The 19525-nt window shown below is 54.7% G+C and overlaps 1 protein-coding gene and 1 long non-coding RNA gene across 16 annotated transcripts in view; one reads left to right on the forward strand and one right to left on the reverse strand.

Annotated features, from left to right (window-relative positions):
- LOC116564023 overlaps positions 1-7539 on the reverse strand; it is a 35809-nt gene extending 28270 nt beyond the window's left edge. For all 3 annotated transcript variants that reach the window (XR_004274688.1, XR_004274690.1, XR_004274689.1), the window contains exons 1-2: positions 7338-7539; positions 4973-5057 (exon numbers count right to left, since the gene is read on the reverse strand). This is a non-coding gene — a long non-coding RNA (uncharacterized LOC116564023). The remainder of the gene's footprint in view (positions 1-4972; positions 5058-7337) is intronic.
- A 106-nt stretch (positions 7540-7645) lies between these two features.
- The window catches only part of LRP8 (LDL receptor related protein 8), a 77887-nt gene continuing 66007 nt past the window's right edge, over positions 7646-19525 (forward strand). For 3 of the 13 annotated variants that reach the window (XM_032296960.1, XM_032296947.1, XM_032296950.1), the window contains exons 1-2: positions 7649-7892; positions 8698-8817. In XM_032296960.1, the coding sequence (XP_032152851.1) occupies positions 7775-7892; positions 8698-8817 (238 nt within the window). In that variant the 5' untranslated portion in view covers positions 7649-7774. Of the gene's footprint in view, positions 7893-8697; positions 8818-19525 lie in introns of all 13 variants that reach the window. The other 10 variants (XM_032296948.1, XM_032296954.1, XM_032296949.1 and 7 more) reach the window with 6 other exon arrangements.

Raw genomic sequence — 19525 nt, forward strand, 5'->3', positions numbered from 1 at the left:
ACTCCGTCTCAAAAAAAAAAAAAAAAAAAAAGAAAGAAAAAAAGAAAAATTCTGTGTACCAAGAGCAGAATCAATAGAGTGAAAAGGCTGATGATGGGGATGGGAGGAAATATTTGCAAACCATATATCTAATAAGGGGTTAATATCTAAAAGATATAACAATTCTTACAACTCAACAAAGCTCTGTGTTATAAAAAACAAACAGGCCGGGCGCGGTGGCTCACGCCTGTAATCCCAGCACTTTGGGAGGCTGAGGCAGGCAGATCACGAGGTCAAGAGATCAAGACCATCCTGGCCAACATGGTGAAACCCCGCCTCTACTAAAAATACAAAAATTAGCCGGCCATGGTGGCACGCACCTGTAGTCCCAGCTACTTGGGAGGCTGAGGCGGAAGAATCACTTGAACCCGGGAGGCGGAGGTTGCAGTGAGCGGAGACTGCACCACTGCACTCTAGCCTGACGACAGAGCATGACTCCGTCTCAAAAACAAACAAACAAACTAAAACCAATACAGAAAATAACAAGTTTTGGCCAGGACATAGAGAAACTGGAACTCTTACACATTGTCGGCAGGAGCATAAAATGATACAACTGCTGCGGAAAACACGATGGTGGTTCCTCAAAAAACAAAAACTAGAAACACAGTATGATCCAGCGATTCCACTTCTGAGTATATTCAGAAGAACTGAAAGCAAGGACTTGAAGAGATATTTGTACACCCATGTTTATAGCAGCATTATACACAACAGCTAAAATGCGGAACCAACCCGAGTGTCTCCGGATGGGTGAAGGAAGAAACAAAATGTGGAATAGACATACAATGCAGTATCCCCATCCTTAAAAAGGAAGGGAATTGTGACACGTGCTACAACATGGATGAACCTTGATGGTGTCACCCTAAGTGAAATAAGCCACTCACAAAAGAATAAATACTGTATGATTTCACTTACATGAGGTACCTAGAGTAGTCAAACTCATAAATAAAGGAAGTAGAATGGTGGTTTCTGGGGCTGGCGGGGAGGACGGAAGGGGATTTTGAGGTAGCTCACCCCTGTACTCCCCAGCACTTTGGGAGGCTGAGGCGGGTGATCGCCTGTGCTCAGGAGTTCAAGACCAACCTGGGCAATATGGCGAAACCCTGTCTTTACTTAAAAAAGAAAATACAAAACTTAGCCAGATGTGGTGGTGTGTGTCTGTAGTCCCAGCTACTTGGGAGGCTGAGGTGTGAGGATCGCTTGAGTCTCAGGCTGGTGGGGGGCGGGGGTGGGTGGAAATCACAGTGAGCCAAGATTGCACCACTGCAGTCCAGCCTGGGTGACAGAGCGAGACCCTGTCTCAACCAGTCAATCAATAAAAATATAAAAAACAATTTAAAAAATAAAAACAAACCCCAAATAGAAGCAACAGAAAGGTACTAAGCCTGTCCCCGAAGGCCATGTGACTCAGGGTGCGCACCCAGGGCCTGAGCCACCTACAAGTCACCTTGAGGAATGCCTGTCAGCATGGGCAGAGCAGTCAGGGCTCCTGCCCTCCATCCGCCCTGGAATAAACAGGGAGCTCAGAGCTGATGGCCCTTAGAGAAAAGAGACACATCTGCAGGCACAGAGGCTCATTGTTTACATGAATAGCCACACATTTACTTTAATGTGTATTGGAAAAACATAATAAGCGTATCAAGCCTGTGATTTCATGGAGATTATTGCTTAGGATGAAGCTAAGTCTAAGTGAAAGGAATTAAGGGGAACACTGGGAAGGCAATAGCAGGTAAGGGGAAATAGAGAAAGTCACTCAAGCGGATGGGAATGATTGCAGTTACAGGAAATAGTGACCTAGGGCAACCCCTCAGGTTAGAGATGGGCAACCCAGGCCCAGAGAGAGAGCAGGACCCACTCAGTATCCTACATAAGGCAGTGGAGGAGGAGGTACTGTGACTCCAGCCTCCTGAAAGCACATGGCCAAGAGGCAAGACACGGAGGCTGATTTTCTACGAACCCCGGAACCACCTTCATCCTCTCCGTTCCTCTGCACAGTGAAGGGGTTCTGCAGCGAATAGCAACAATGCCGCTAATATTAACTGTAGATAACCCTTACAGAGTTCTTACTGCGTAGCAGAAACAACCACAACGGCAATAATGATAGCGAAGACTTATATAGTATATACCTAAGTTCCTAGAAGGGCTTTGAGTAGCTAGTACACACTGCATAAGTGTATACATAGTTGACCCTCTCTATCCATGGGTTCCAAATCCTTGATTCAACCAACGGCAGATCAGAAATATTCAGGAAAAAAAAATTGTATCTGTACTGAACATGTGCAGGCTTTTTTTTCCTTGTCATTATTCCCTAAACAATACAGCATAACAACTATTTACATAGCGTTTACATTGTATAGGTATTATAAAAAACCTAGAGATGATGGATGATGTAAAGTATACAGGAGGATGTATACAGATTATATGCAAATACTGCATTAGTTTCTATCGGGCACTTGAGCATCTGAGGATTTTGGTATCAGTAGGAGGTCCTGGCACCAGTCCCCCATGGATACAGAGGAACAACTGTATTAACTTAATTCATCCTCACAAATCATACGACAGTGTGGCAGCGAGCCTCCAAGATAGCCCCCATATAGACCTCCTGGGAGTCACATTCCTATGTAATTCCCTTCTGCATAGAATAGGGCTGAGCTATGTAACCAACAGGATATTGCAGAGAGGAGGGAGCATGACTTCCATGGTCAGCTCATATAAGACATTGTGACTTCATTGCTTTCTCTTTCTTTGATCAGTCTCCCTAGGGAAAGCCAGCTATGTCATGTGGGCACTCAAGCAGTCCTCTGGAGTGAGCCACATGGTGAAAAATGGAGTCCTCCTGCCTCCAGCCAAAAGGGACTTGCCAGCCGTGTGAGTGAGCCGGCCCAGACACTCCAGTCCCAGTTAAACCTTCAGAGGACTGCGGCCTCACCAACATCTTGACTACAACTTCATGAGAGACCCAGAACTAGACCCATGCAGCTAAGCTGTTCCCCAGTTCCTGGCCCACAGACACTGTGAAAGATTATAAATGTGTATTTCTGTTTGAAGCTGCTAAGTTTTGGGGTAATTTGTTTGGCAGCAATAGGTAATTGATAGCATTAGGAAACATTAGCTAATGCTATCCATGTTTTGCAAATGAGAGAATTGAGGCATAAAAGTAACTTGCCCCAGGTCACACGGGCAACAGGTGGTTTAAACCATGGCCGTTTGGATCTATGTAAAGCTCAGGTAATAAATTAGAATCTCTCTTTTACAGGAATCAGGACATTTTGCCTGCTCAGAGAGAGAGGGGGAAAGGGACAGAGACACAAACACAGAGAGACAGTGACACAGAGAAGTGTGTCATGGGCTCGCAGTACCATGTGAAGGCAGTAGAGAAGTGAAGTGAAGTGTAAGTGAAGCGCACAGTGGAGGACAGTGGAGCGCGCCCTTGCCCTTGCAGCTCGGCTGTGATTGGCTTGGGGCTGCTGGTCTCTGACCCTGGCTGGGCTGGTGACTCGGCCTAAGGTCCCTGGCAGTGGAATCTGAGGCCCCTTAACAGACCCCTCCCTGGCTCTTGTTCCCCTGGGCTGACACTCTCTGTCCAGGCTCTCTCTGCCTCCACACCAGAGCTCCTCCAGGGAAGAGGTAGAGTCTTGTTCATCTGTGTCCCTCACCTAGCACAAGGCCTGCCAGAGCAATCTGGGTGAGGTGAGCGCAGAAGGCCCTCTGGCCCTGGAGAGGTGTCATTACTGGGGACAGAGCAAGAACCAGGATGATCCTGTTTCTGACTGGAGGAGCTCCCACTGGAAGGAGGAGCCAACAACGACAGTCCAGTGTGATCAGGGAGATTGGGACGCACAGCGCCACGGGGCTCCAGAGGAGCAGGGAGGATCTCTGTGTAGGAGGCTAGAAGGCTTCCCAGATGAGGAGGCATTGGAGGTGAGGCCCAAAGGGCAAACAGAAGCCAACCCATGCAGGAGTGTTCTAGGCAGAGGGCACAGCCTGGCGGAGGTCTGAAGCTCCAGTTCCTGGGGGGCAGAGTAAAAGAGTAGATAGCGTGCAGAAAGTGGGCTGCTGGGGGCCAACATGGAGACTTGGAGTGGCAGGGCGCCATGCTGACAGCAGGTGAAATGTCACCTACATCTGTCTCATGGGGAAATTCATAACATTTGGAGTTGGGTTTAGGAGTTTTCTTTGGAAACTTAGGGTAGGCAGTGTCTGAAAGCTTGAGTCAGCCCAGGATGGAGAGAGGGTAGCGGAGGACAGGGAGTCAACTGGGTGGCAGAAGCTGTACCAGGACCTCAGTGGCCATTTGGTGTCTCATGTTTCAAGGACTGGGCTTTCTCCCTTTGCCCCTCACAGAAATTAACCAGTTTATGTGCCCTGAAAAATTCCCACTTCCACCCTCTGGGTTCCCACGCAGGCTTCGTCATTTCCTAGCTGTGTGACCGCTCTGCTGCTTAGTTTACCCATCTATAAAATAGGATAAACACAAAACCTGCCTCATAAAGATGTCATAAGGATTAAACAGGAAAAAGAATTTAAGCTGGGTGCTGTGGCTCACGTCTGTAATCCCAGCACTTTGAGAGGCCAAGGCGGGCAGATCACCTGAGGTCAGGAGATCAAGACCAGCCTGGGCAATGTGGTGGAACCCCATCTCTACTAAAAATGCAAAAATTGGCTGGGCGTGGTGACAGGCGCCTGTAATACCAGCTACCCCAGAGGCTGAGGGAGGAGAATTGCTTGAACCCAGGACATGGAGGTTGCAGTGAGCCGAGATGGCGCCACTGCACTCCAGCCTGGGTGACAGAGAGACTCCTCAAAAAAAAAAATAAAATAAAAAAGTAAAACATTTAGAATGGTGCCTGACCCCCAGCAAGTATACAATCAATATTAGCTATTGCTATTATTTTATGCAGTTTTCTTTTAACTTTTTCAAGCACACGTAGCTTACCTAATGCTTGCTATGTGTCAGGCCTTGTATTTATCTTCTGAAGACAAAGATGAGGAAGACGCAGTCCTCCTAGGGGTACAAAAACCTTCAATAAAGACAGAAACAAGCATTGGTCAAATGTGCCCTGTGCCAAGAATCCAAGAATGCAGGCGAGCGGGCTTCTGTCCTCCGGGAGCCCGCAGAGTGACTAGGGAGACAATTGCATAAGCAGACCCAGGCAACACAGGGTGGTCAGGGCTGTGACAAAGGGAAGCCCAGGGAATGCAGGGGCCCAGGGAAGTGGCCTAAAGTGGGTAGAGGCTGAGAGGAGCCAGGGGGACCTCTGCTGAGGGGGCTGCTGAGATACAAGGAGTTGCCCATTTTGGCAACTGGCTGTGTGTTGACAGTATGAGCAAGGACTCCCTTGAGGAGGTGGGAGAGTGCCTGGGCTCAGTCTTGGTTCTGAGTATTAGAAAGCCATCTGAGGTTTGTGAACAGGGAATTGTGTTTGAGTAATAGTAACAATAACTAACATTTATCATGCACCTACTATCTACTGTATGCTGTACATATACAATCTTATCTAATATCCTCACCACAACCCCGTGAGGTGAGTACTGTCACCTTTCTCCTTTTTCAGGTTTAGAAACTGAGCCACAGAGTTTGAGTTGCCCAAGTTCACATAACTAGAAAGGTAAAGAACAGACTGAAACCCAGGCAGTCTGACCCACAGGCCGGCGCTCTTCATCTTTCCACCTGCTGCCTCTATACTTCAGCCCACACACTAATCTTACAGTTAGAATGAATTTCAGAAATTCCTTATCTCTTCCATTTCCCAGATGAGAAAGTGAGACTCGGAGATAGGATTGACCTCCCTACGACCACTGAGTGGAAGAGGAGGAGGGACTGAGCTAGATCGGTCAGTTTAGGGGGCAGGACCGGCTTCTATCTTGGTCCCACAGTCCCCGGCACCTTTGTGCTTGACACAGAGTCCAAACTCTTGGCTGTGGCCTACAGAGCCCTGGTAATCAGAGCCTTGCCAACTCCCTCTAGCCTCACCTGAGGCACCCACTCCTTCGCTGTCATCAGGCCCCAGCCCACCTTGAGGCCTCTGCATTGCCGTTCCCTCTGCCAGGAATGCCCTTCCCCCGATCTTCATGGGTCAGGATCCATCTTGCCATTCAGTGAAATGTCACCTCCTCCATGAGGCCTTACATGATCACCTTCTCTACAGTTACCCCATTGCTTTCACATCTGTCTGTTTTGTTTTTCTTGTTGAAGTTATGATGACCTGAAATAATCTTTTGTTTTCCTGATTCTGTGTGTATCTCTTCCAACTAAAACATAGCTGCAGGAGAGCAGGGAGGAACCTTACTGTTTCCACACTCTATCCTTGAGCCTTGAACGGTGTTTGGCACATGTAGGTGAAAGTATGCCTGCATTTCATTGTCTGTATGCTAATGGTCTGTCTCTCCACTGGTCAGGGACCTCTCTGGGGCTGGCACCACGTCTGATTCACCTTGGTACCCCGTCTGATTCACCTTTGCACCCACAGGCCCAGCACAGGGTTGGCCCAGAACAGGGCCTGAAGTGCTTGCTGAATGACTGAATGAACAAGGGACAGAAGGGGTGATGATGGCAGGAGCACCGTCCTGGGCTCTCTGGGGAGTCTAAGCCCCTTTCTGGTGGGGTGGCTGAGCCGCCAATGCCCTGGAATCTCATTCTCTAAAGAAGGTTGTGTGGGTTGGATCCAGCTAACAAGCCTGCAGCTGAAATCGAATTCCAGCTCTACTCTCTGCACCATTCTCCCCAGCGTTGGTGAGGTGGGCTGCAGCCCTCCAGAGGAGGAGGTGCTTTCCCCTTCCAGCAGAGGACAGCAGGGGAGGACAGCATGGGCCTAATCGCACGTGCCCTAGTGGCAGGGATGGCATCCCTTCTGGGCCCCGACCCCTCACATCTCGTCTTTCTCCATTGCAGCGAAGAGTCCTGGATTCCTCGTCGTCCCTGCGGGGCCCCCTGATTGCCCCTCTGCCTAGGTCCCTGGAGCCCACGGCGATGAATAGTCTGTGCACCAGGCCCAAGCCACCTGCCTTACATCCCCTCCCATGATCACATGAGCGTACAACATGCACAGATGCACATGGGCACTGAAACGAAACCAGCCACAAGGATCTATAATATCCCAGCCGGAGTCCATGACAGGTGCAGAGGTCCAGCCCTGCGCCCCCAGGTTCTCCCTGCTCATCCACATCTTGGTACCCCACCCCCATCCCTTCCTCGTCCGCCCCACGCATACACTGCACAGGCCTGTGCGCCCTGGAACATCATTTCCCCTCCTGCCCAGGCTCACTCCTAGACATCTCTCGGCCTCTGATCTGCCTGTCACCTCCTCCAGGAAGCCTCTGCTGATTCCTCTGGACCTGCTACCTCCGGGGGTCAGGGGCTCGCCTGGCCCATCCCCGCGTCTACAGAGCCCAGCCCTCAGGCGAGCCCCAAACAGGGCCGTGGAGCGCCGGCTGAGGGAAGAGTGGACCAAGGACAGGCGGGAGGAGGACGAGGAGGCGGCGGCAGGGGGAGCGTGGGGCGGAGGCGGCAGCGGGAGGGAGCGCGCGCGCCGGCGGCGGCCGCCCAGGGCCGGGGCCGCGCGCCCAGCCTGAGCCCGCCCCGCCGCCGAGCGTCACCGAACCTGCTTGAAATGCAGCCGAGGAGCCGGGGCGGGCGGCAGCGGCGGCGGGGGCAGCGGCAGACCCGGCGCCACGGCAAGGACTCGGAGAGCTGAGGGGCGGCGGCGGCTGCGGCGGTGCGGGGAGCCCGGGGCCCGCCATGGGCCGCCCCGAGCGGGGCGCGCTCCGGCCGCTGGCGCTGCTGGCGCTGCTGCTGCTGCTGCGGCTCCAGCATCTCGCAGCTGCGGCGGCGGCTGATCCGGTGCTCGGCGGCCAAGGTGCGTGCGGCCGGTCCCAGGCTCGGCTCTGAGCCGCCCCGGCCGCCAACAAAGCGCGGCCCGGAGGTCCGGGATGGGGCGGGGCGGGGCGGGGCGCGAACCCTGGGCTGTTGGGGGCGCCAGGCAAGACAGGCTCCCCGCGACGGAGCTATTCCTGAATTTGCCCTCGGCCCCCCCCGCACCCTCGGGCCTCAGTGATGAGGGCTCTGCCCTCGGGGCAGAGGCTCTTGGGGGAGGGGTGCAGGGGGCTTGGCCGGCGGGGAACTTTGCGGGAGGGGCGGCTGTTCATGGTTCCGGATGAGCTCTGTGGTTCTCGCCGTTGGGGTTTATTTGACACGCGCGCTTCGCGGCGGTAATGAGCGGAGCCAGGCGGCTGCTCCGCTTGACAATGCGTTTCCGCAGACCCCTGCGCGCGGCGGAGGGAGAGGGGCTGCCTGCCAGGGGCATGTGCCCGCGGCTCCCAGTGCGCGTGGCGCGCGGGTGCGGGGGCTCCCTATGGGCTGTATCTGCGCGGATCCGTGACTATGGGTCGTGTGTGCGGGTGAGTGCGTCTGAATGGAGAGTATGCCCTAGTCGTGTGATGCTGTAAGGAGGTGCCTGGTCTCTTCGTGCCACCCAGCGGCCCTTCATCCACCGACTCCCTGCCATCGTTCCCTCCCTTTGGGTCGAGTGTCCCCGAAGCTCCTGGAGTCTCCATAATCGTCCCCTTTCCGCTTCCCCAGCGGACCCTTCCGGGTGGCAGGGGCTGCAAGGTGGGGAGCGGGGCCGAGTCCGCTGATCTAGCTCACGCTCCCTCCCCACGCAGGGCCAGCCAAGGAGTGTGAAGAGGACCAATTCCGGTGCCGAAACGAGCGCTGCATCCCCTCTGTGTGGAGATGCGACGAGGACGATGACTGCTCGGACCACAGCGACGAGGACGACTGCCGTGAGTGGCGGGCCCGGGAGCTCAGACCCGGGGAGAGAAGACTAACGGTGCCGGGCACCGCGCTCGGCGCGCACGTGGCTGCAACCACGGCGCTGCCACCTGCGCGGGCCTTGTCGCCGGAGCCTGCTACCGGGAAACCGCCTGAGCACCGCCTCCCTCAGGGCTGGGTGGCTCTTAGCTACCCGGAGGGGGTAGGAAAGCTGGCATGTCCTGGTGGGGCCGGGGGCGGAGCCCCAGGCGGAGTGCCGGGGGAGGAGGGCTCACCATGCTGGGAGGCTGGGCCGGAGCTGTGGGCGGGGACGCGGCAATCCCTACAAAGGTCTAGCTTCCCGCGACACGGCCCTTTCAGACTCCTGCCTCGGCCCCGCGGGACGCGCGCGTGTTTCAAAGTTCCACGCAGCTGCGGGCAGTACTGCGCTCCTTTCCATGCTCGGTTTTTGTGAATGAATGGGCTCCCCAGGGCCCCTGATTGGCTGGGCGAGGACCACCCCATAGGCCCCCGTGGCCGGAGCGGCCAATCGCGGAGCTGACGGGTGTGTAGTATTCGGAATCCCGGGTCGCGAGGGCCGTGCCCTGGCCCCGCCCCGGCCACACCCCCGCGCGCATCCTCCCGTTGGTAGGTGTAGGCGGGGCCCGGGCGCCGCCGCCCGCCGCTTTTCTGCCGAGTCACAGTGAAGACCTTTTTGAGCTACCCTGGTTAGTAGACCGCGATTTCCTGCTGGTCCTGCCCGGCTGTGAGTCACGTAGCACACCAGGAAGGAGGGGACCTGGAGAAAGTGTTTGTTTCCTGGAAGGTCCCCTGGAAGCCCCAGGCCCCGCGTGAAACGCTGCCGGCTGCCTTTGCTGGACGTGGTGGTGTTTGCATAGCCTAAGCGCGACTGATTTTGAAGTTTCTTCTCAGAGTGCACAGGGTTTCGGAGTGTCTGTGGGACTGGGAGCTAGTTAGCAGACAGTGGCTGCAGTGGAAGAACAGAAAAACAGGGCTCTCCTTAGAGACAGACCTAGGCGGTCATTCACTCATGATTCAGGAGCAGCTGCTGTGTGCCAGGCGCTGGGACACCCTCCAAGACAGGCCAGCCCTGCCAGCCAGGGAGCACTGACAAGGTCTGAGGGAGGGCGGCAACAGGTGGGCAGGCCCACAGCCCTACACTGCACAGGAAGGGTAGCGGGGCACTTGGACAGGCACCCTCTCTGTTGAATCCTTTTGGGTTTTGAATGTGTTTGCTAGTCAGCCTCCCCGTTCACTTTCAGACCTAACCCAAAGTTGGCTTTGTGACTTGTGCGTGGCTGAAGTCACACAGACTGCCTGAGTCTATGCCTGTAACACATCTTTCCCTCCTGCCTCCATTTCCTCACCTGACCACTTGGGTTCACATAATTCCTGCCTCAGCAACTTCATGGGACTGTTTTGAGGACCAGTTCCAGAAGTGAAATTGGAAGTAATGAGACTACTGTGTGCTGACCATTAACTGTGCCAAGCACTGCAGTAAGTTCTTCTCTTGTATAAACTCCTTTCATCTTCTCTACAGCCCTATTTTAGGGATCAAAAAACTGAGGCACCGAACCGTTAAGTTACTTGCTTAGCAGCTACTGAGTTGCTAAGTAGGAGCTTGAACTTAAGCATCTGACTCCAGAGTTCTTAATCTAATCGTGACCCTGGACATTTCCCAGCGCTGTTGAGGTTGTGAAAGTGGCTGTGCCTGGGTACAATACATTGTAGTGAGTTTCCTCACTGGGAGTGGCTCTGTGGTCTCCTGAGAGTGGGAATACTGAGGACAAGGCAAGGAATAGAAACTGCAACTCTGGGCTGGATGCCTTATCTCTCTGGCTCTTTATAACAACAGTCCTTGTGAGGATCGCTGTGAGGAGCAGACATTTTCTTGTCATCCTACTTTATAAATAAGGATGCTGCCTCAGAGAAGTTGAGTGTCTTATGCAAGTTCGCACAGCTCAGGATGACAGAAATTGGTCAGAATCTCTGGCTGCCTCTAGTTCAGGGCGTTGTCTGCCATGGTGGGGAGTGTGGTGCGGAAGGCACCAGAAGTGTGATCTAGGAGCTGGAAAGACGAACTTTAAATGTTAGGCTTGGCGCGTTTCAGCTCCATGTGAGGCTTTGGGCAGGGTGGAGGCGTGAAGTAGCTGGGTGCTGAATGACGCCCAGGTGGGCCAAGAGGGCTCCAGTGGCCAAGCCGGGCTCCTGCATGGCTTTGAGGTGCATGGGGTAGAGTCGCAGGCGTTGAGTTAGTGAACAAAACATAGTGACGTCAAGCTTGGAGTGGAAAGAGTGGTGGCGTTGCTGATAGTACCAAGTAGCAATCACACATGGCTTGGCTTTTCTGAGCTTATGTCTTCATCTGTCAAACAGGGGTAGCTGTCCCTCTGACGCTGGCTGTGCACATAGACACACATGGCTGGCAAGAAAGGAACGGAGGGATGAGTGTTCCCACCTCCGTAGCCTTTAGAAACAGACTCCTGGTAGCCACAAATGGAAACTGAAGAAACAGAGTAGAGCTTACGCGGCTGTGTCGGCGCCAGGTGCTGGAAAGTGTTCTTTCCTCAGACCTTCCTTCCCCATCTGAGGACTTCCCGCATTCTAGGCCACCTGCCAAGGCTGAATTTATTTAAACTGTTCTCCCCTCAAGGACAGTGGCTCCTCCCTGAGCAGCCTCCATGCCTTACCCCAACCACCTCTTTGGCACACCTCCCTGCAAGAGGGCCTGAGCCACCCTACCTTTGTACGCCTCTGGGGCTGCAAAATGGGGGGTGGAATTTGTAGCTAAAGTCTGTGTGAGGCAAAATGGGTTCAAACTCCCAGAGGGGCCAGGATGCAGCCCCTGAATACCAAGAGGCTGGAAGGAGGGAACTTTTGTTTTAAGGAAGCCAAGGAAGGCTTCCTGGAGGAGGAGATAGCTGAACTAGGCCTTGAAAGAGGGTAACTAATAGCATACCCCCAGAGTTTACCATTTAAAAACAGGTGGTATGGTTCCTATATTACAGAGGACACAGTTTCTATATTATAGAGAGCTGAAGTGATGCCCCCAGAGTCACAGAGCTCCTCAGGGTTGGAGCTGGAACTCACACGGAGGCCTTCTGAGTCCTGAGCCTCATCCACAATGGCTGGGACTTGGCCCTTTGGAGACATAGCTGGAGCTCGCGGGATAGAAAAGGGAAAAGCTCCTGGGGCTTTAGTTCTCAGCTCAAAGGACCTTCAAAGTCGAGGAAGGAGCTGGAAGCCAGAGGGCCAGGCCCCAGGAAGCCGAGGGATGGCTCAGCCAGGGGAAGTCAGGTGGGCTTCCTGGCTGTGGACCTGGGTCACGTAGGCCAGCTGGTCCCTGGGCCTCAGTTTCCTGTTGCTCCTAGTGTCTGGGGCAGAGGCAGAGATTTTGGTCTCTGGCCCGGCCTTTGCTCCCAGAGTAACAACAACAGTAACCACAGTGCCAGTGCACACTGACTGAGCATGTGCCGTGGACCCGGCATCGTGCTGAGATTGTCCATGCATCGCCCCTTGTTCTTCTGTTCTGTAAAATGGGCAATACTCTGAAGTACCTGAATGAGTCCCATCTCATCGAGGCACTGACGGGTTCTGTAACTGGCCCAAGAATATAGAACTGCTGGGGTGTGAGTGCAGGTGCCCAGCTATGGAACTTGTACTGTCTGAAGTCCTGGCTGGTGACCTTAGATAGGTCCTTCCCAGGCCTTCATGTCCCTGTCTTGAGATGACATCTTAAGGCTCCTCCCACCTCGCTTCCTCCTCCAGGAAGTTCTGTGCTTCTCACGAAAAGGCTGGGTGGACGGACAGGTGGACCAGTTTTGGGTTCACTGGCCTCTACTTTGTTCAGGCTTCTTTGGACTCTTTTGCTATCCCATCACCCCTCCATCTCAGGTTTAATAGACAGTGGCCGCAGGGAGGTCTCCCATGGCTGAGAGTTCATTAGCTGGGCAAGGCGAGGCTGTAGGAGTGCTGAGGCTTGCTGGGAAACAGCCCCATAAATAATTAAAGCTCGGCCACAGCTGCCAGCCTGTGCCCTACCGCCTCTGTCCCTCAGTGTGCGGCCTGGACCCGTGCTCCTGACACTGGACCCAGCCTCATCTCCTTGATGGATGGAGCCATTGGACAACAGGGCTGCTCCTCTCTGAACCTCCCTGTCCTCATCTGAGGGTGGCAACTCCACCCTCCAGTGTCCTCCTGGGGCTCCCAAGTATCTGGAGGTTAAAGTTAGTGTAGACTCCTCTGTATTTGGTCCTCTGTAACCTGCTCCTGTTGCCCTCTTCCCTGCAGCCTCTTCCCGCCTCTTCCTTTGAGACTGCGACACCAAACTGTAGCTCCTGCCACACTGTTGCCTTCCTACTGTGTCTCACCTCCGGGTCTTTGCATGTGCCATTCTGTCTGCCTGACACCCTGCTCCCTCACTGGCTAGATTCATTTTACCATCTTCGGAGATTCGGTGCAGGTGTTCTCTCCTCCAGGAAGCCTACCCTGATACCCCATTGCCTCCAGGCTGAGATACAGCAGTTGAGATAAGAGACTTAGAGACCCAGGTCAAAATTATAACTCAGTGGGGCCTTCAATCAGACACACCTGATTTTCACATCCCTGCTGTCGCCTCCTGGATGAAAAGCCGTGGGGGTGATACTAGGCCCTCCTTTCCAGAGATTAAACATGAGGATTAAATGAGGTCATGTGCCTGGTGAGCAGTGGATGTTCAGTGAATGGCAGTGGCTGAGGTTGTTCTTGGTGGGAGGGGTTTCACGGAGGTCTCTAGGGACCTGGCACTGGTTTTTGCAGGCCACGCTGGACCCCCTGCTTCCCCTGCCCTTGTCTGCTTAGCCAGATGTTGTCCAAGGTTCCTGCAGCTGGTGCTCGCCTCAGCCAGGGAGTGGCCCAGCCACCGTGGAGGTGGCAGAAGGCTGCCCAGAAGGGAGCTGGGGGAAGAAATTAGTCAAAAAGGCCTAGGGCCCTAGGAAGGGCAGCGGCTGGCTTCCCTCAGGCTGTGTGCTGGTCCTGAAGGCTGGCCTTCTGTCCTCTCTCCTTCCTTCCTCTTGGCTGTGCCTGGGGAGGAGAGGAGGGCCTGTGTTCCCCATGGCACTGCCCAGCAAGCCCTAGCAGGCCTTGGGAGTGTTTGCTGAAGGGAGTGTTTGCTGAAGGCTTTCCCTTGGGCCCTCCCAGGTCAGCTTCCCCTATGTGAGTCCTTTGGGCATCAGGGATGGTTGGCTTCGTCCTCCCCAGTTGTCTGCTGGTGGCTGACTTGACGGCTTTCCTCCTTGGGGAAATGCTGGTAGCAGGTGAAGCCAGAGAGAGATCCCCGGGGGAGTGAGGAGCAAGGGCCCAGAGGGCGGATGGAGCAGGCAGACCCTCGAGGGATGAGCTCTCGCATGCACTCCTGGCACTGGTTAGTCGTCTGCTCCCGGGCTGTGTTGCCGCAGGGGTCTATGGGCGGCTGTGGGGTTGTGTCCTTAGGGTTGTAGGGCCAGGCCTTGTGGCCCCAGGCCTAAGTAACATTGGTGACACCTCCTCCCAAACGCCCGCACATCCAGATCACCCAGGCTCTGAAGGCCTGGCAGGGAGGCCACCTCTTCCAGAGATGCCTTTCCGGACCCTGTGCCCCAGCCCCCCAGGCCCTGAGCTCCCACTGCGTGTCCTTGTTCTGTCCTCAGCTGCGGATCCTTCTCCACATCGTGCGCTCTGCCAGCCTTGTGCTGGGCACGAGGGATTCCAAAGTCGTTTCCTCAAGGGAGAAGCTAATAACTGCTATCGGCTGCCTGTCCCACGCCTGGGGCCACACTGGACAGTGCGCATTCTTTAGCGTCGCTTCTCACAAGCCTGTGACGGCCGGTTTTTCATTATTCTGATTTCGAAGATGATGAAGTTGAGGCTCAGAAAGGAGACCGGACTTGGCCAGTGTCGTGACCGTTCAGTGGCGGAGCCAGGATCTGACCCAGGTCTGAGTGACCTGGAGCCCAGACTCCTCTCAAGCTGCGCCCCACTGAGCGCTGTCCACCCCGGTGGGGTCAGAAGGCTGGTGCTCGGAGGTTTGGGAAGAAGTGGGGAGCAGCTGCAGTACCTCCCTGGCTACCAGTTTCTGACCTGAGGCTTGGGGCTGGGGAGGGGCCCTCTTCTCTGGAGACCCTGCAGAGCCCTCACAGAGGCCTCCCCTTTCCAGTCCCCGTGGGGGTGTTGCTCCAGTTTCCACAGATTTCTCTCAGCCTTTGCCTGTTAGATGCTGATTCTTCTTCTGACTGTACAGAAGGGGAAACTGAGGTCCTGATGCTATATTACTGATGCAGATGACCTCAGGGAGTGTCAGCCCAATGTTATCTCTTTTACTCTGTGTAGTAACACAGGGCCTGGCTGCCTTCCCACACGCAGGCTTCGGAAGGTGAAACCGAGGCTCTGACGGTTGAATCGGCTCCGTCGTCAGTAGGGACCCATTCTTAGAACTCAGGTGTCCTCAGTTTCTGGGTGGGACTGGAGTCAGAACTGTATGTACTTCCACCTCCCACCCCCACCCTCTCTGTTCCCTGCTGGATCCAGGAACAGGTGTTCTCAGGCTGAGGAGTGGACACATACCTTTTGCAGTACCAAAGGGCTTTAGGCTCCTGACTGGGGACCTCAGGTGCACCACTGCCCCCACCGACCCTGCCTGCCTACCACTGGACTGCCAAGAAGTCAGCTAAAATATGTTAAAAAATAATAATAATAAAGTCCAGCTGCCCTGTCTCCCTGCCCAGAATCCAGCCCACCAAGCCAGCTGTACTCCCCCACTGTCACCAGGTAGTAAGGCACAGATCCCCGCCCTGGGCCAGACTGGCCAGCTCCAGGCACAGGAGTCTGTTCTGAGTGCTGGGAGCAGAGCAGGTGGAATAAGGACCAATGAGTGAAGGGAAAATGACGTTCAGAGAGGGAGAGGCATTTGCCCAAGGTCACACAGCAAGGTAGGGGCATAGATAGAAGAATTAGAATGCTGTGGAGGAGATGGCTTCTGCCAATATCCTGAGAAGAATGAAGGAGCAGTTCTGCCCTCTGCTGCTCTTCTGCTTTTTTTTTTTTTTTTGGGGGGGGGGAAAAGCCTGTGGGGCCAGACCACAGCTGTCCTTTCTCCTGGCTTTGCTTTCTGTGGATATGGCTACTTTGTCTGTCCTGTGGGACCAGGAAGAGGTGGTCCATGTGCTCAGAGCAGAGAGAAGACCTTCAGCTACCTGCCTCGCTGAAAATCCATTAATACTGAGAAGAGTTAGGGAGCGTGCTAGTGAGGGGGCTTTCTCATCATACCTCCTTCAGCCAGTGCCTTGAGGTATCATGACTGCATCTCACAGAGGAGAGTGAAGTCTCTTGTCCCCCGCAGACCCTGCTGGTCAGTGGCAGGACTGGGCCACGCCCGTCTGGCTGCAGGTCTGAGGTGGCTGACGTATACGTTCACACATCCCAGTCCCAGCGGCAGCTAAGTGTGGCTTTCGGGCTGTGCTGGGGCCTCTCTTCCTTTCCAGTTGCCCCTATTTGCCAGCGCCCGCCAGTGGGTGTGCCAACTCTCCTGAGCAGCCTGGCCCCTGGGGCGCCCTCCAGCATTAGCTGGGTCCCCAGGCAGCGGTTTTAATTATCAGCCCTGCTCCCCACAGCTCCTCTCACAAGCTGCCAAATGTCACAGACTCCAGGAATCGCCCTGCAGCCAGAGTGGCACAGGAGGGGCTGAGGGCCTTCAAGGGAAGCCTGCTCAGTCCGGACCGAGCTCCTCACTGACTGCACGCGGTCTGACCTCTGTGTCTCTGGTGGGGCCCAGCCTAGGTATCCACAGTGGGAGAGCCGGGTCTAGCTGCTTTGGGGGCATAGAACCTGAACTCAGGCGCCATGGAATGTCCTCGGGTAACTGAGAGTCACCCAGTGATTCCAGAGCTGTGGTGCTCATGTGGTGCATGCAGTTCCCATGATCCCTCGTGGCCTCCACACTCCTGCCCTTTGGAACGTGGCACGTGGCAGACAGACAGCCCAAAGCCATCTGCCTGTCTATCTAGGAGTCCACGGGAGTGGTCATGTGTCCCCACCCTCGCCTGGTCACTGGCCTTGAGGTGCCACAAGGGACTTCACCCCAGACGCTCTGGAGGGCATCTCAGGTTCCAGCCCTCTCAACCTGTCGTGAATCTTGGAGGGCTTTTCCAGTGTGTGCCTCACCGGTGTCCTCCTTGGAGGCGGGCGGTGCGGAGTCAATCATGATCCCCATTCCCTGATGAGGAAAACGAGGCTCAGCGAGGATAAGGCACTTTCCCGGTTATCAGTAGTTCTGGAGTTAAAACTCACTTCAACTGCTCTTATTCAGTTTTCCAGGGTAGTAACTTCTGATTATCTGAAAGTCATTTTATACTGGCGATGAAAAACAAAGTTAATAAAGAAAAGCAGAAAGAAGAAGGTAGCATCACGCTTGCCAGTCCCGCTATGTAAGCAGCAGAGCCTTCTAGAGATTTTTCTCTGCATATGAGCTCTTGGGCATGAAGGTATGTATTTTTTTTTTTAACAAAAATGAGGCCATGTTATGCCAATTGTTTTCACATGTGGCTTTCCATGCCAATAACAATAGTTCATATCCTTGCTTTAAAGGGCTAGATAGTATTCTATGGTGTGGATCTTCCATAATTCAATGACATTTTCTCCTATTGATAGATGTGTGTTTGGTTGCTTCCGTGTTTTTCCCTGCTCTGTGCAATGCTAGGATGGACATCCTTGAACTTCATCCTTTCGCATTTGCCTGATCCTTTCCCTAAGATAAGTTCTTAGGAAAGGAGCTGCTGAGTGTGTGCATTTTCATCATTGCCATGCTGCTCTCTAGAGGGGAAAATCTTCCCATCTCACACTCACTCCTCCATGGCCCCATGGCCCTCCTTTCCAGCCAGGCAGGCAGCTGAAGGACTTCCCTCTTCTCTGATCACAGGGCCACCTCCTCCTGGTCCCACAGGACAGACAAAGTAGCCATATCCAGGCCACAGAAAGCAAAGCCAGGAGAAAGGACAACTGCGGTCTGGCCCAAAGGCTTTTCACCCCCACCAAAAAAAAAAAAGTCAGAAGAGGATGAAACTGTTCCTTCATTCTTCCCAAGATATTGGCAGAAGTCATCTCCTCCACAGTATTCTAATTCTTCTATCTATGCCCCTAACTTGCTGTGTGACCTTGGGCAAATGTCTCTCCCTCTCTGAACTTCATTTTCCCTTCACTCATTGGTCTTTATTCCACCTGCGCTGCTCCCAGCACTTGGAGCAGACTCCTTTGCTTGGAGCTGGGTTCAGGGCTGGAGCTGGCCAGTCCTGGCCTAGGGCGGGGATCTGTGCCTTACTACCTGGTGACAGTGAGGGAAGTATAGCTGGCTTGGTGGAGTGGATTCTGGGCAGGGAGACAGGGCAGCTGGAGTAATTAGCCCCACTCCAGAGCTCCACTCAGGCCCAGGTTCCTTGGGTGACTTTCCCTTCTGCCTTTTCCTGCCCTCATGATTGGGCCAGATGCAGTGCAGTGATGGAGAAAAATGGAGTGAGGCCCGCCAGCCTCATGAGACTTTCCAAAAGGCAGAAAATGCGCCCATATTCCAGAGGTGTGCGGGCCGAGGAAAGCGCTTTGCCCAGAGCCTGGCCCTGAAAATGAGCGTTTCTCTTCCCTTCCCGAGCCTGTGATTCCTGGGCAGGGAATGGCTGAGTGAAAGGAACCATCCTCAGCTTTCCTCCTCCTCCACCAAGGACACAACAAGAGGGCAGCCACGGAACAGCAGCAGGAGAGATTTAGGTCAACTGGCCGGCTGGGAGGACTTGGCTGCCTGAGAGAGCGGCAGCTCCTCGGGCTGGGAGGGACTGTTGGAGCCATCTCATCCCACCCCATCTGCACGGGGGCCCCAAGGTGGCTGCTTCCTGAGTGGCCCAGGGAGGCTGGTTAGCCAGCCGGGCCTGCCACGGTAGTTAGCCACGAGGGGCCTTGGTTTCCCAGTAGGTCTGGGCTAACATCAGAAACTTGGCAGCTGATGAGAGGCAGGAAGGCCTCACCAAGCCCAGGTTAAGCTGTCTGATTGAATAGCTGGAGGCCAAGGGTGGGCTTTCCTGGTGGCCTGAATCCAGGGACATTCAAGCCAGCCCTCCTCCCCCACTCCCTCCCCTACTTCCTGGACCCTGAGCTGCCATCTGCTGCCCCAACACTCTCAGAGCCCTTTCTCAGCCATGGACATGGGCACACGTGCGCATGCTTGGGGTGTGTGCTTCAGAGGAGGGGCTGTGTGCCAGGAGGGAGGTGACTGTTCTGGACCCGTGGGGGCTGCAGGGCCAAGGTGACTCTCTTCTCCTGTACCCGCCAAGTCCGCCCAAACCAAGCCAGGGCACCCTTCCGGGTCCGTCGTGGTGGGGAATTATTTGTAGCTGGAGAAGCACCAGCAGTCTCTGTTCCCAGCCTGCCCCCTGCCACAGCAGCCTCTCCTCCCCAGGCCACCTGTGCTCTGGCCCCACCCAGAGAGCTGCTTGTTACAAACTGCCTCGGTCTGGGGGGCAGCCTCCCTCCTCTGCCTCTGCCTTGCTGAGTGGCCGTTTGGCGGATGCTTGCCCCTCTTATCGTCTTTGCCCCTTGGGAGTGGGGCATCTCCAACCTCTCTCAGTCTCATTCTCTGGAATTCTTTTGTTTTACCCTAAGAGTCAGGGATTCACGTGGTGGGAGTCTGCCATGGCCAGGCCCCAGGTACGGGGGGATTCACGC

This window comes from Sapajus apella, unplaced genomic scaffold, assembly GCF_009761245.1.
Source record: "Sapajus apella isolate SASKATOON/1434 unplaced genomic scaffold, GSC_monkey_1.0 scaffold36, whole genome shotgun sequence".
In the NCBI taxonomy this organism is placed as follows: domain Eukaryota; kingdom Metazoa; phylum Chordata; class Mammalia; order Primates; family Cebidae; genus Sapajus; species Sapajus apella.